Source organism: Podarcis erhardii (genome assembly GCF_964252035.2).
Source record: "Podarcis erhardii genome assembly, chromosome: 7".
Taxonomy (NCBI): Eukaryota; Metazoa; Chordata; class Lepidosauria; order Squamata; family Lacertidae; genus Podarcis; species Podarcis erhardii.
The window spans coordinates 93,201,547-93,215,127 of NC_138511.1; the positions used below are offsets into that span (position 1 = coordinate 93,201,547).

Below are 13,581 nucleotides of genomic sequence, written 5' to 3' on the forward strand. Positions count from 1 at the left end.
AATCTGCGCCTCCATAGAGAGGGAGGTATCGAAGATTACACCCAAACTCTTAACGGACTATGCTGGCACTAATTGCACCCCCGCAAGAGATGGAAGTTGCCCCCTCAATCCCATATCGTCCCGTCCCAGCCAGAGGACCTCTGTCTTTGAAGGATTTAACTTCAACCGGCTCCCACGTAACCATCCAGCCACAGCTTCCAAGCATCTGATCAGTGTGTCTGGGGCCGAGTCAGCATGGCCATCCATCAACAGATAGAGTTGGGTGTCATCGGCATACTGATGGCAGCCCAGCCCAAAACTCCGGACAAGCTGGGCGAGGGGGCACATAAAGATGTTGAAAAGCATCGGGGAGAGTATTGGGACCCCCAAAAGTTGCCCCCTCCACCTGTCCCCCCCACCCTCCCTTGCTCGGAGGAGCCTCAGTCTCCTGTCCAGACTCTCCCTTCCTCCCAGACAGGCAGGGACCCCCCCTCCCAGTTACCTCTGCATTCGAAGCCAGTGGGGCTGGGAACGTAGCCGGGGGGGCAGGAGCAGCGGAAGGAGCCGGGGCTGTTTTGGCAGCGCCCATTGGCACACGGCGGGGGGGTCTTGGCACATTCGTCAATGTCTGGGGGAGGAGGAGGAGGAAGAGAGTGTTGCTTTGAGGCTGAGGAGGGGAGCAGTCCTTCCCAGCCCCCTCCCTCTTTGCCCCACACCCACCCTGGCACTCGGAGCCGGAGGGGTCCACCTGGTAGCCAGCCCGGCACCTGCAGCTGAAGCTGCCCACCGAGTTCTCACAGCGCCCATTGGCACAGGGGCGGGGGCTTCTCCGGCACTCGTCCACGTCTGGGGAGGGGAGGGAGAGAAGAGAGGGGGGTGAGGGAGAAGGAAAGAAGTTGTGCCACCGAGACACCCGGCCCAAACCCCACCCCACATTTCCTCTGGCCCCAATGCCAGATTTAAGTATAAGCTAAACAAGCTCTCGCTTAGGGCCCCACTCTCTTGGGGCCCCCCAAAAAATTTAAAGGGAAAAAACCTGGATGTACATTTCCAAAATAGAAGATAAAAAAATAAATCAAATAAAAGATACACCCAGCAACAGTGTTTTGTGTTGTGTTGGCTCCTAGGATGTAATTCATTAGCCCCCAATCATTTTAAGTCAGAACTTAATAATTATTTGACTATTACTATACTTCTTCTTAATTGTATTTCACCATTAATGTACTTCTTCTTAATTGTATTTCAGTTCAACAATTACTTTGATAAAATACACATTTTGTGACGTGCAAATGACTTGAGATACCGATGAGGTCCATCAATGACCATCTAGCATATATTCAAAAGAAAACCCAGTGACCATTTTGTTGTGGACAAAGGACAGCTGGACATAGAAAGGGCCCCATTCCCTTCGGGAGCTGAGGGCCTCATCAAACCTCAATCCGGCCCTGGCTGCCCCCCTTGGCCAAAGCCACCTGCAAAAGCTGAGCTCTGCAAAACACTCCAGGAGAGGCTACCTCTGAGCATGTACGGCCTGGTTTCCTAAGCTGAGCTTACAGGCCACAGATTTCCCCAAGTGCCGCAGTGGCGAGATCCACCTCTGCTGGGGGAGGCAGAAAACGCCTCTGAGTGGCAGTCGCGATGGCTGCTGTGGGGCTCAGGTGGGGCTTGTGGGCCCCTCTGGCACCCAGTTCCTTGGGGCACCTGGCTGGGGGAGGCGGGCCCCTCTGGCTCTTCTGAGGCCGCCTTCTGATGCCATGCACACCCTCAAAGCTTCCTAAGAACACAAGAGGATCCTGCAGGATCAGGCCCATGGCCTGCCAGCCTCCTGCTCTCACAGTGGCCAAGCAGATGCCTGTTCTGGGAAAGCTGCAGGATTTGAACTCCAGAGCCCCTCTCCCCTCTCTGACTTCCGGCAACTGGGATTCAGAAGCATTTCTGCCTGCGACTGTGGAGGAGCCATCGGAAGCCCTCTCCTCCTCCATGAATTTCAAAGACTGTTGGTGATCCTGTGGAAAGGAGTTCCACAGATGAACAATACACTGTGTGAAGAAGTCCTTCCTTTTATGCAACCGAATCTCCCTATGCTCAGCTTCGGAAGCCGAACTCTGGGCAAGCGCCTCTGCGTCCCCAGTGGGTTGCCTTCTCCCTGCGCCCCCTCAAAGCCTGCGCCCCTCACCAATGCAGTGGGTGCCCTGAGGACTCAGCCAGAAGCCGCGGTCGCACACACAGGTGTAGCCCCCCTGGCGGGGGATGCAGCGCCCGGGACCACACACTTGGGGGCGCCGTTCACACACGCCCTGCCCAGCGTCTGGTGGGGAGAAATAATAATAATAATAATAATAATAATAATAATAATAATAATAATAATAATAATAATTGTCCCCTGCCCATCTGACTGGGTTGCCCCAGCCACTCTGGCCAGTTTCCATAACTTATTAAATTTTATTATTAAATAATATTTAATAAATTATATGTTGTTGTTTAGTCGTTTAGTGGTGTCCGCCTCTTCGTGACCCCCTGGACCAGAGCAGGCCAGGCACTCCTGTCTTCCACTGCCTCCCACAGTTTGATCAAACTCATGCTGGTAGCTTCAAGAACACTATCCAACCAGCTTGTCCTCTGTCATCCCCTTCTCCTTGTGCCCTCCATCTTTCCCAACATCAGGGTCTTCCAGGGAGTCTTCTCTTCTCATGAGGTGGCCAAAGTATTGGAGCCTCAGCTTCAGGATCTGTCCTTCCAGTGACCACTCAGGGCTGATTTCCTTAAGAATGGATACGTTTGATCTTCTTGCAGTCCATGGGACTCTCAAGAGTCTCCTCCAGCACCAGAATTCAAAAGCATCAATTCTTCGGCGATCAGCCTTCTTTATGGTCCAGCTCTCACTTCCATACATCACTACTGGGAAAACCAGAGCTTTTACTACACGGACCTTTGTTGGCAAGGTGATGTCTCTACTTTTTAAGATGCTGTCTAGGTTTGTCATTGCTTTTCTCCCAAGAAGCAGGAGTCTTTTAATTTCGTGACTGCTGTCACCATCTGCAGTGATCATGGAGCCAAAGAAAGTAAAATCTCTCACTGCCTCCATTTCTTCCCCTTCTATTTGCCAGGAGGTGATGGGGCCCAGTGGCCATGATCTTTGTTTTTTTGATGTTGAGCTTCAGACCATATTTTGCGCTCTCCTCTTTCACCCTCATTTAAAGGTTCTTTAATTCCTCCTCACTTTCTGCCATCAAGGTTGTGTCATCTGCATATCTGAGGTTGTTGATATTTCTTCCGGCAATCTTAATTCCGGCTAGGGATTCATCCAGCCCAGCCTTTCGCATGATGAATTCTGCATATAAGTTAAATAAGCAGGGAGACAATATACAGCCTTGCCGCACTCCTTTCCCAATTTTGAACCAGTCAGTTGTTCCATAGCCAGTTCTAACTGTAGCTTCTTGTCCCACATAGAGATTTCTCAGGAGACAGATGAGGTGATCAGGCACTCCCATTTCTTTGAGAACTTGCCATAGTTTGCTGTGGTCGACACAGGCAAAGGCTTTTGCATACTCAATGAAGCAGAAGTAGATGTCTTTCTGGAACTCTCTAGCTTTCTCCATAATCCAGCGCATGTTTGCAGTTTGGTCTCTGGTTTCTCTGCCCCTTCGAAATCCAGCTTGCACTTCTGAGAGTTCCCGGTCCACATACTGCTTAAGCCTGCCTTGTAGAATTTTAAGCATAACCTTGCTAGTGTGTGAAATGAGTGCAATTGTGTGGCAGTTGGAGCATTCTTTGGCACTGCCCTTCTCTGGGATTGGGATGTAGACTGATCTTCTCCAATCCTCTGGCCACTGCTGAGTTTTCCAAACTTGCTGGCATATTGAGTGTAGCACCTTAACAGCACCATCTTTTAAAATTTTTAATAGTTCAGCTGGAATACCATCACTTCCACTGGCCTTGTTATTAGCAGTGCTTTCTAAGGCCCATTTGACTTCACTCTCCAGGATGTCTGGCTCAAGGTCAGCAACCACACTACCTGGGGTGTACGAGACATCCATTTCTTTCTGGTATAGTTCCTCTGTGTATTCTTGCCACCTATTCTTGATGTCTTCTGCTTCTGTTAGGTCCTTTCCATTTTTGTCCTTTATTATGGTAATCTTGGTACGAAATGTTCCTTTCATATCTCCAATTTTCTTGAACAGATCTCTGGTTTTTCCCATTCTATTGTTTTCCTCTATTTCTTTGCATTGCTCGTTTAAGAAGGCCTTCTTGTCTCTCCTTGCTATTTTTTGGAAATCTGCATTCAATTTCCTGTATCTTTCACTATCTCCCTTGCATTTTGCTTGCCTTCTCTCCCCCGCTATTTGTAAGGCCACGTTGGACAGCCACTTTGCTTTCTTGCATTTCTTTAATTATATACACACACCTATATATACACACATATATAATTTATTAAATAATAATATTAAATAATAATATTAAATATTTTTTCCATTTTAACCATCCGATAAAAATCACATTAAAACATTCCAAATTATAATACAATCAAAAAAGCCAAATATTCAATGCCATATTACATATCTTTTGGGCGACTTCCCATGCTCTGAAGTTCAGGGAGGGATGATCTAATATCATACTTCATTTCTTCATTAGCCAAGCTTACAGATAATATACAAAAACAATGTTGAAAAGGTAAAATAACCGTGAGACCGGAATAAGGACTAATCTATACGTGAGTTATAATGTTTAAATGTGCTGTAAAAATGTGTCACCAGGGGGCGCTGCACAGCAGTCAATGGGAAATTGCATTGAGAGCTAAATCAAGTCCTTAAAAACCACTGTAAACAGTTGAAATTGTTAGTAGGAGCCTCACACTCGACCGACTGAGCTATCCCAGAGTCTGTTAAACGACGTAGTTCTGGCTCCCACATTGAGGCGCAATGCCCCCCTCCCCCCTGACGTGCCCGCTTTCCTACCTGGCACAGGTGGGTCAGGAGACTGGGTTGGCACACGCCGGGGAGGCTGGCGCTCCGGCAAGGAGGTGGGCGGGGGGCTCCAGCGCACTGCAAGGCGGGGAGAGAGCTGGCGTGAGGAGGGGAGGGGGCAAGGACCCCCCTAATGCCCAGCCCTGCAAGATGAGAGACAGCACCAGCCCACCTCATCCACACTGGCACAGACTCTGCCAGCCTTAGAAAGAAAGAACTGTATAATTGGAAGGGACGCCAAGGGTCCTTGCGGGAGTCGCAGCCGGGGGCTGATGCTGTGCCAGGCAGCAGCGGTAGAACTGCCCCCCCTCTGCCCCCCCCCAGTTCCACAAACTGGCCTGCCAAGGCTCCCCTTTTCCCCAAACATCCAGATCAGAGAAGCCACCTCACTCTGCCCCGAGAGGGAGAGGGGCAGAGCAGGAAGGGGGGGCTCTGGCCTCCCCCCAGGGAACATACGGACGGCTGGCGCTGTGGTTGTTGCCAGGGCGGGTCTGGCGGCCGGATCCCGACCCCCTTGCTGGCGGCCGACGGGCACCCGGGGCAGGTCCTGGCCGAGGAAGCGGGTGTCGTAACGCAGGTCAGAGGCCGAGTAGTGGTAGCCGGGCCCCGCCGGGCAGATCTCCTTGAACCCGTCTGCCAAAGAGGAGGAGATCAGTGTGAAGAGAGGGGTTTATTTTTGCGGGGGGAACCCTCAGCACCCCCCACTCCACTCTGGAGCCTGCTGGGCATTTCCCTGACAGCCTTGCCCCACTTAATCCCAGGCTGGGGCTGGTTGCCCTGGGCAAAAGGTCCTCTGCTCTCGTGAGCTGAGAGAAAGCTTATAGAATGATGGAATTGGAATGGGAGCCTCAGCGGTCATCTAGCCCACCCCGCCATCACACAGCCTTCTGTTCCAGCCCAGGCAAAGCTGGCTCCCCTTCCAGCCTTTGCTTCCGCCGTCCAGCTGTCTCCCCATCGCCCCCCTCCCTGGGCGCCCTCACCTGAGCCAAAGGGCGGGCATCGCTCGCAGGCGTGGCCCCAGGCCTTGCCCACACGGCTGCAGCAGCAGATCTGCTTGGTGATGTTGCGCAGGATGGGCAGGGAGCAGCCGCCCTCCCTCAGGACGCGGAAGCAGGGGCCCTTGGCCTCCGAGATCACGTGGTGGGCTGCAGGGGGAGGGGGGGGGCGTCAAAATCTGCACATATGTGGTGGACGTGCAGTATAGTTAAAGCCTGCTGGGATATGATATACAACAGGGGTCCGCAAACTTTTTCAGCAGGGGGCCGGTCCACCGTCCCTCAGACCTTGTGGGGGGCCGGACTATATTTGGGGGGGGGGGAATATGAACAAATTCCTATGCCCCACAAATAACCCAGAGATGCATTTCACCATATTTTTTGCTCCATAAGACACACCTAGTTTTTAGAGGACCAAAACAAGAAAAAAAATATTTCTGAACAAAACAGTGGATGTATTTGTGTTTCATGCTGTGGCCACAGACATGTAAATTGACAGTGAGTTTGGGGAAGCTCAATGCAAAAATGTTGAGGATCCATGTGTATCCGTGCTTTGTAACCACGTTTTTGCGCCATTGTGGCCCCACAAAACAGTGGATGCAGGTTTTTTTGGTGCAGGCTGTAGCCATGGACATGCTATGTGGTCTGATGGTGAATTTGGGGTGACCCAATGCTAAAATCCTGAGGATCCATGGCCTTTTACCTCCCCTCCCAGGCAGCCTCCTTTATCTCTAGAGTCCCTTATCTCCCTCCCAATCGCTTGCCGATCAGCAGCTTTGTTTCAACACCTACTTCCCTCTTTCAAAAACAAAGAGCATGATCTGCTTTTCTCCCCTCCAGGGACCACACATTCGCTCCATAAGACGCACAGACACCTCCCCTTACTTTTTAGGAGGAAAAAAGTGTGTCTTATGGAGCGAAAAATACGGTGTGTGTGTGTGTGTGTGTGTGTGTGTGTGTGTGTATCTGCACATCTGTGGTGTGGGTGTAGCACTGTGCCCAGTTCTGGTCTCCTCCTCTCAAAAAGGAGATGGAGATGGCAGTGTCAGAGGAGGTTTTCAGAAAAGGGCAGCCAGAATGAGAAGGGGGCGCCTGGACTCCTCTGCAACAAAAGGCTGCAGCGTTTGGGGCTTCTTAGTTTAGAGGAAAAGCGAACGAGAGGCGAGAGCGTAGAAGTCTGTAAAATTATGTCTGGCCTGGAGAAAGTGCCGAGCTTTCCCCGCTCTCTCTCTCAAAACCCTAGAACTGCTGGACATTCAACGAAGCTGGACGTTGGGAGATGCTGTGGGAATTTGCAGGCAAACATAAGAGCTAGTTAGTGCATGAAGGGGTTAAAACCACAGAGTTAGATTCCTAGATTCAGCTAGGCCACGCCCCCTCTTATCCGATGAGGAGGAAGTGAAGCCTTCTCTTCCTGTTCTCTCTCTCTGAGCCATGCAACTGACCAAGGAGGTCCTGTCCAAGCAAGCTCCAACAGCATGTCTTTGAAGCTACCTTTCTGTATTTCCTACCCAAGAGTATTCCGCCTGTGTTTTCCTTGCTGCTGCCTGGATAAATGCATGAATCTGACCTTTGGGACATTTTGTAAGTAAAGCATTTTAAACTTGGCCGGACTTGGTGGGCCATTGGCCAGATCCAGCAGGCTCTGCTCATGCAACCAGGAACAGAAGGCGGGCTTGGAGGCCTGCCACCCCCCACCTCCACCCCCCAGCGCCCCACGCCGGTGCCAGGGGTGCCCGACTTACAGATGCAGCTGCTTCGAGACGAGTCGAGAATGTACCCCTCGTGGCAGACGCAGGCAAAGCTGCCGCGGGTGTTGGTGCAGTCGCCGTTGTGGCAGAAGCTGCCCTCTGCGCATTCGTCCACATCTGGCCATGGGGGGGGGGAGAGAAAGAGGGTGTCAGAAAAGGCCGGGGGAGAGAGATCCAGGCCCGTCCTGGCAGGATGGGTGGGCAGCAAAGGCCCCACCTGGGAAGATGCCAGGGGGTGGACTTTGTGGGGGCTCTGTCTTGGCCCCTAGAAGGATCCAGGGGTGGAAAAGCCCCCCCCCCCACAAACCAAGGGGTCCTCAGCCAGCCCAGCCCCCACTCACCAATGCAGGATCCATTCTGCCGGCGAAAGCCTTTGGGGCAGGCCACTTCGTTCCTCCCCACGGGGCTGGCGTCCCCTTTGAGGAGAGAGCAGGCGGTTGGAGGAGCCCTTTGCTATATCCATGCCCCCCTAGAAAGATCCCCCCACCATTGACACTTCCAGGGCTGCACCAAAAGCCACATCAAAGGGGTGTCCCGTGTCCCAAAAGGGCAGGAGTTTGGGGTGGGGGAGAAGAATCTGTGGTAAAGGCACCCCTCCCCAACCAGCCCAGGAGGGTCCGAGCCACGTCCTCCTTCCCAGTCCCCCCCCCCCAGCCACTACCCCTTCTTCGGAGAGGGTGGGGGCCCAGTTGGCAACCTTACCCACGTCGCCATTGGCGCAAGGCAGGCACTCGTGGACCCCCCAGGCCAGGCCGGCCCCCCGGCAGCAGATCTCTCGAGTGCGCAAGCCGGGCAGGGGGGCACTGCACTGAAAGAGGAGGGAGAGAGTCAATTGGGGGGATCCTAACCCAGAAACAGCCCCCCCCCCCAGCATCACCCAGACCTTGGCTGTTCCAGAGAAGCCCTAAAAGCCCAGCTTCCAGTCAGCACCTGTAGGATGGGTTTGGCCCATGATAATCCCTCCATAGGGCAGCCCCCCCCCCAGAGCAGAGGGGCTCCCTCCCCCGCAAAGCCACGGCGACCCCCAGGGTGTACACAGTGCCCTCTGCTCACAAGCGTGCAAAACCTTCGTGCATAGGAGCCCGTGTGGCATCATGGTGAGAATGTCAGACTAGGAGAGACCTGGGTTCGAATCCCCCCCCCACTGCTTGGGTGAGCTTGGGGTCAGTTTCCCTCTCAGCCTAACCTACTTCACAGGGGCTTTGTGGGGAATACATGAGGAGGGAGGACCATGAATTTGAGCTCCTTGGTGAGGAAAAAGGCAGGCTGTGATAATGCAATAAAATAAGATAGTCCCCATCCTTTTCCCTTGCTTGTTCAAGCCCTAAAGGGGGGTCACCAAGTGCACCCCTTCCTTGAGAGAAGAGGGGTCCCATCTTCCTCTCCAGACAGAACCAAAGAAAATCCTTATTAACGGCACCACAGAGTTAAACTGTGTTCCTGGAATCGACATAGAGAAGACGACTACGATCTCCCTCTCTCTTTCTGCCTCTCGCTCTCGCTCTCGTCTTTCTTCTTTCGTTCTTCTTTCTGTGCCCCTCAGCCCCCCCCTCCAGCCAGTCCAGCTGCTGCCATTTCACAATCGCCTCTTTTGGCACAGATGGTGGCCCCCTCCCTCCTGATACAATCATCTGCGAGCCGCTCTTGGCCTCCGGTCAACCCAAAGTGCTGAAATCCAGCCATTTCGCTAAAGAGAAACCCCTACCAGGGCTTGCCGGGCCCCCCAACCTCGCCCTGCTGGGGCCGAGGCCTCCAGGCCCCCCCTTGCTTTGCTCCCAGCGGGGAGGGGGGGAGAGAGACCCCCATCAAAAGGGCCCCATAAACTCCTGTTTCTCCTGGCTTTGGAACGGCACCTGCTGCCTGCAGCCAAAGCAGATGAGTCAGCCGGACCCCCTTGCCAAAGAGGCAGCGGGGGGCTCAGCCACTCTCTGCCCCCTCTCCCCCCCCCCCCCGGTCTCCACTTCACATGAATTCACAGCTGTGCTTCCCTTCTGGCAGCTCAGAGCTGGACTACGGAACTCCCTCCCACAGGAGACAGCCATGGCCACTAACTTGGATGGCTTTGAAAGCAGATTCTAGACCGGGGGTCAGCAACCCTTTTCAGCCGGGGGCCGGACCACCGTCCCTCAGACCATGTGGGGGGCCGGACTAGAATTTGAAGGGGGAAAATGAACGAATTCCTATGCCCCACAAATAACCCAGAGGTGCATTTTAAATAAAAGGACACATTCTACTTATGTAAAAACATGCCAATTCCCGGACCGTCCGGGGGCCGGATTGAGAAGGCATTGGGGCCGCATCTGGCTCACGGGCCTTAGGTTGCCTACACCTGTTCTAGACAAACCCACAGAGGTGGGGGGCGCGACCCATGGCCAGGACGGCTGTGATCTTCCCCGCTGCCAGGCTCTTCCTACAGAGGCCGATGTTGACCGCAGAACCTCCATGCCCAGGGACAGTCTACCTCTGAATGCCAGATAACGGGAGAAAGCCCTCGCACTCAGGTCCCTATGGGGGCTCCCTATGGGGGCATCTGGTTGGCCACTGTCAGAAGAGGAAGGTGGACCAGATGGGCCAATGGCTGGGCTCTCCTTCTGCCAACTTGGGCCCCGGGTTATGGGTGCCCAGTGCGTGCGACACGATGCCACGAGCTCACGCACCCGGCGCCCTCAGAACCTGGAATTCCGGTGGCACCAGAAGTCACAGTTCTCGCCAGGCCTCCGACCGCATCTCCGAGGTCTTGGTTGGCCTCGGACGTGACTTCCAGGGCTTCACGAGGCGCCGGAGGTCATGTGGGGTCCCTGCGGATTGGGTGCTGAGCAGCCACAACCAAACATTTTTGGGGTGCTCAGACCCCCTATAGTTGATGCCCCTGCTTCTTCCGTTCTTATGGAACCTCCAGGTCCAGAGGCAGTCTATCTGGATCCCTAAGTTCTTTTTTATGCTTTATTGGTTTAGAAAACTGTACAACAGAAATGATCAAGAAAAGTTGTTATCAAAATAAAAACTCCTTGGTTGATACTTGTTTTGTATATCATTCTGAAATTCAATTTGACATGACCTGGATTTCTAAGTTCTTGGGGGTATTTGGCCACTGTGAGAACAGAAAGCTGGACTGGGGGGCCCCTGGCCTGATCCTGAAGTCTCCTCTTATGTTTTTAACAACGGAGAGCCGCTAGCTTTTTTAAGGAACAGTGGGAGACCCCTAGATTCCCCCCATTTACGGAGGGTTTTCTAAACAGACCCCCCTTTTTTGCCCTAGAGGGCTGAGTTGGAAGTGAGCTGATGGGGGGGTTGGTCCTCTGCATGAGCCACAGCTGCCCCCCCCTCTCCCCCCATGCCCCCCCAAGTAGTACCTCTCCTCCACGAAGCTGCCGGAAGCAGTATCCGAACCCGGCCCCCTCTCCGTAGCCCCCGCTGGGGGTGTCTCGGGGGCTGCTCTGCGCCAGGACGCTGTAGAGGGCCGGGCGGGAGAGGGGGAGGGCGTTGGCGTCCCCCGCCGGCTCCTCGCTCACGCGCTCCACCTGGTGGATGGTGACCGAAGCCTCAGGAGGGTGCTCCACGTGGACGCTGGCCAGGGAGGCCACACCTGGGGGGGGGGAGAGACGGGTCAAGGGGGGCAGAGAGGGAGGCTGAAGGGGCCTTTGAGCCCCGAGAAGAGGGGACAGAGAGGGATCCCCAAAGACCGGGAAGGCAGGCAAGACCCAAACCAAGGGATTTGGGGAATTGTAGAATTGTGGAGCTGGAAGGGAGCCCTGGGGGTCATCCAGCCCACCCCCCAACCAAGTGTTGTGCCCTGTGGCTTGCTGTTGTTTTAGTGACTGGAGTTTAGAAATTACCATATTTTTCACTCTATAGGGCGCACCGGACTATAGGGCACACCTAGTTTTTAGGGGGGGGGATAAAGGAATTTTTTTTATTCCCCCCCAGCCCCAAAGAGCTCCCGGAGCTTGTGGAGCTGGGGACGGGGGAAGCCCGAGCTTCCCCCGACCCCAGCCCCCAGAACAGCTCCAGGAGAGGTGGCGAGATTGCGCGCAACCTCGCCACTGTTCCCAGAGCTTGCGGTGGTTGGCACTGCGCTCCCTGGGCTTCAGGCTTCAGGCTGCTATCCGCAAGCCTTCGGAGCGCTCTGACGCCTCTCCCTCTCCAGGCTTCAGTGAAAGCCTGCATTCGCTCCACAGGACACACACACATTTCCCCTTCATTTTTGGAGGGGAAAAAGTGTGTCCTATAGAGCAAAAAATGTGTCCTATAGAGCAAAAAATAACTGCTAAGAGTGGATTTCTGTTTCATCTTGAAGTGCTGATATTTAATAGTATTGAGCCTCTTGGACTTGCCGATCAGAAGGTCGGCGGTTCGAATCCCCATGACGGGGTGAGCTCCCGTTGCTCGGTCCCTGCTCCTGCCAACCTAGCAGTTCAAAAGCGCACCCAAAAGTGCAAGTAGATAAATAGGTACCACTCCGGCAGGAAGGTAAACGGCGTTTCCGTGCGCTGCTCTGGTTCGCCAGAAGCGGCTTAGTCATGCTGGCCACATGACCCGGAAGCTGTACGCCGGCTCCCTCGGCCAGTAAAGCGAGATGAGCGCTGCAACCCCAGAGTCGGCCACGACTGGACCTAATGGTCAGGGGTCCCTTTACCTTTACTTATATTATTTTAATGAATGCGGAATGTTATTTTATTTTATTTGCATATTGTATATTGCATTATGCATATTATTGATGTCAGCCGCTCTGAACACAGCTTTGGCCGGGGAGGGCGGGATATAAATAACATTGATTATGTTATAGCCAGGGAAGCAGGGCGGAGCCCCACCTGCTGCTTCTCCCCCTCCCCTCCCTCCAGCACCTCTAAGGTAGACTGCTGCTGCCCATGGAGGCTCCCCTGCCAAATTCCTCCTCCTGCTTCATCTGCGCCTCTGAGGCTCCAGCTGCGTCTGGGCGGCTTTGGCTGGGCGGGGAGGAAGAGACAACGCGTCCCATTCCTGCCGATATCTCCTCAAATATTTCCAGGCAGGCAGCGTGTCCCTCAGCCTTCCCCCAAAAAGAAGAATTCCAGGCGTCCCTCCAGCAAACATTTATCTCCTCTGTCGCTGGATGTCTGCTCCGTCCCTTCCTGGCTGGCAGAGATCCCTTTTCCAGGAGCCAGCCCCAAAAAGGAGCCCCCCGGCCCCACCCTAAAGGGATCTCCTGCCAGCGCCAAGCGAGGGAGCCTCTTGCCCCCAGTCGCTGGGAACCACAAGTCGGTCTCGTGTTCGAATCCTGATTGCCGGTTTCCCTTGGGGGTACCTGGATGGCCACTTTGAGAACGGGAGGCTGGACTGGAGGGCCTGATCCAGCAGCCAGGCCCTTCTGAGACTCTGATGGAGCCTCCAGGTCCAGGCGCAGTCTACCTCGAATGCTAGGCTCTTTGGGGGTATTTGGCCACTGTGAGAAGAGGAGACTGGACTAGATGGGCTCTTCTAGTTAAATTAAATTAAAATTTCAATATTTTAATGTTGTATTTTAATCTTGTTTTTATGTTGTATTCATTCAACTTGTTTTTATTATTGCTTGTTAGCCACCCTGAGCCCGGCCTTGGCTGGGGAGGGCGGGGTATAAATAAATAAATAAATAAATAAATAAATAAAAATAACTACTACTACTACTACTACTATTATTATTATTATTATTATTATTATTATTATTATTATTCTGAGGCTCTAATGGAGCCTCCAGGTCCAGGCGCAGTCTACCTTGAATGCTAGGCTCTTTGGGGGTATTTGGCCCCTGTGAGAAGAGGAGGCTGGACTAGATGGGCTCTTCTGGGGTTCTTACCCCTGAGCTGTAAGGAGTGGGGGTGTCTCTCCTGCCAACTCAAACCAGAATGGTCTTGGCTGTGCTTGACGCAGCATGGC

At 53.5% G+C, this 13,581-nt stretch overlaps 1 protein-coding gene across 3 annotated transcripts in view; it reads right to left on the reverse strand.

Annotated features, from left to right (window-relative positions):
• The window catches only part of LTBP4 (latent transforming growth factor beta binding protein 4), a gene marked incomplete at its 5' end in the record, with an annotated part of 63,502 nt that overhangs the window by 21,747 nt on the left and 28,174 nt on the right, over positions 1–13,581 (reverse strand). For 2 of the 3 annotated variants that reach the window (XM_081868644.1, XM_081868645.1), the window contains 10 exons: positions 482–607; positions 700–825; positions 2,156–2,287; positions 4,935–5,021; positions 5,400–5,576; positions 5,924–6,088; positions 7,684–7,806; positions 8,031–8,105; positions 8,392–8,497; positions 11,043–11,275. In XM_081868644.1, the coding sequence (XP_081724770.1) occupies positions 482–607; positions 700–825; positions 2,156–2,287; positions 4,935–5,021; positions 5,400–5,576; positions 5,924–6,088; positions 7,684–7,806; positions 8,031–8,105; positions 8,392–8,497; positions 11,043–11,275 (1,350 nt within the window). The remainder of the gene's footprint in view (positions 1–481; positions 608–699; positions 826–2,155; positions 2,288–4,934; positions 5,022–5,399; positions 5,577–5,923; positions 6,089–7,683; positions 7,807–8,030; positions 8,106–8,391; positions 8,498–11,042; positions 11,276–13,581) is intronic. The other variant, XM_081868646.1, reaches the window with a different exon arrangement.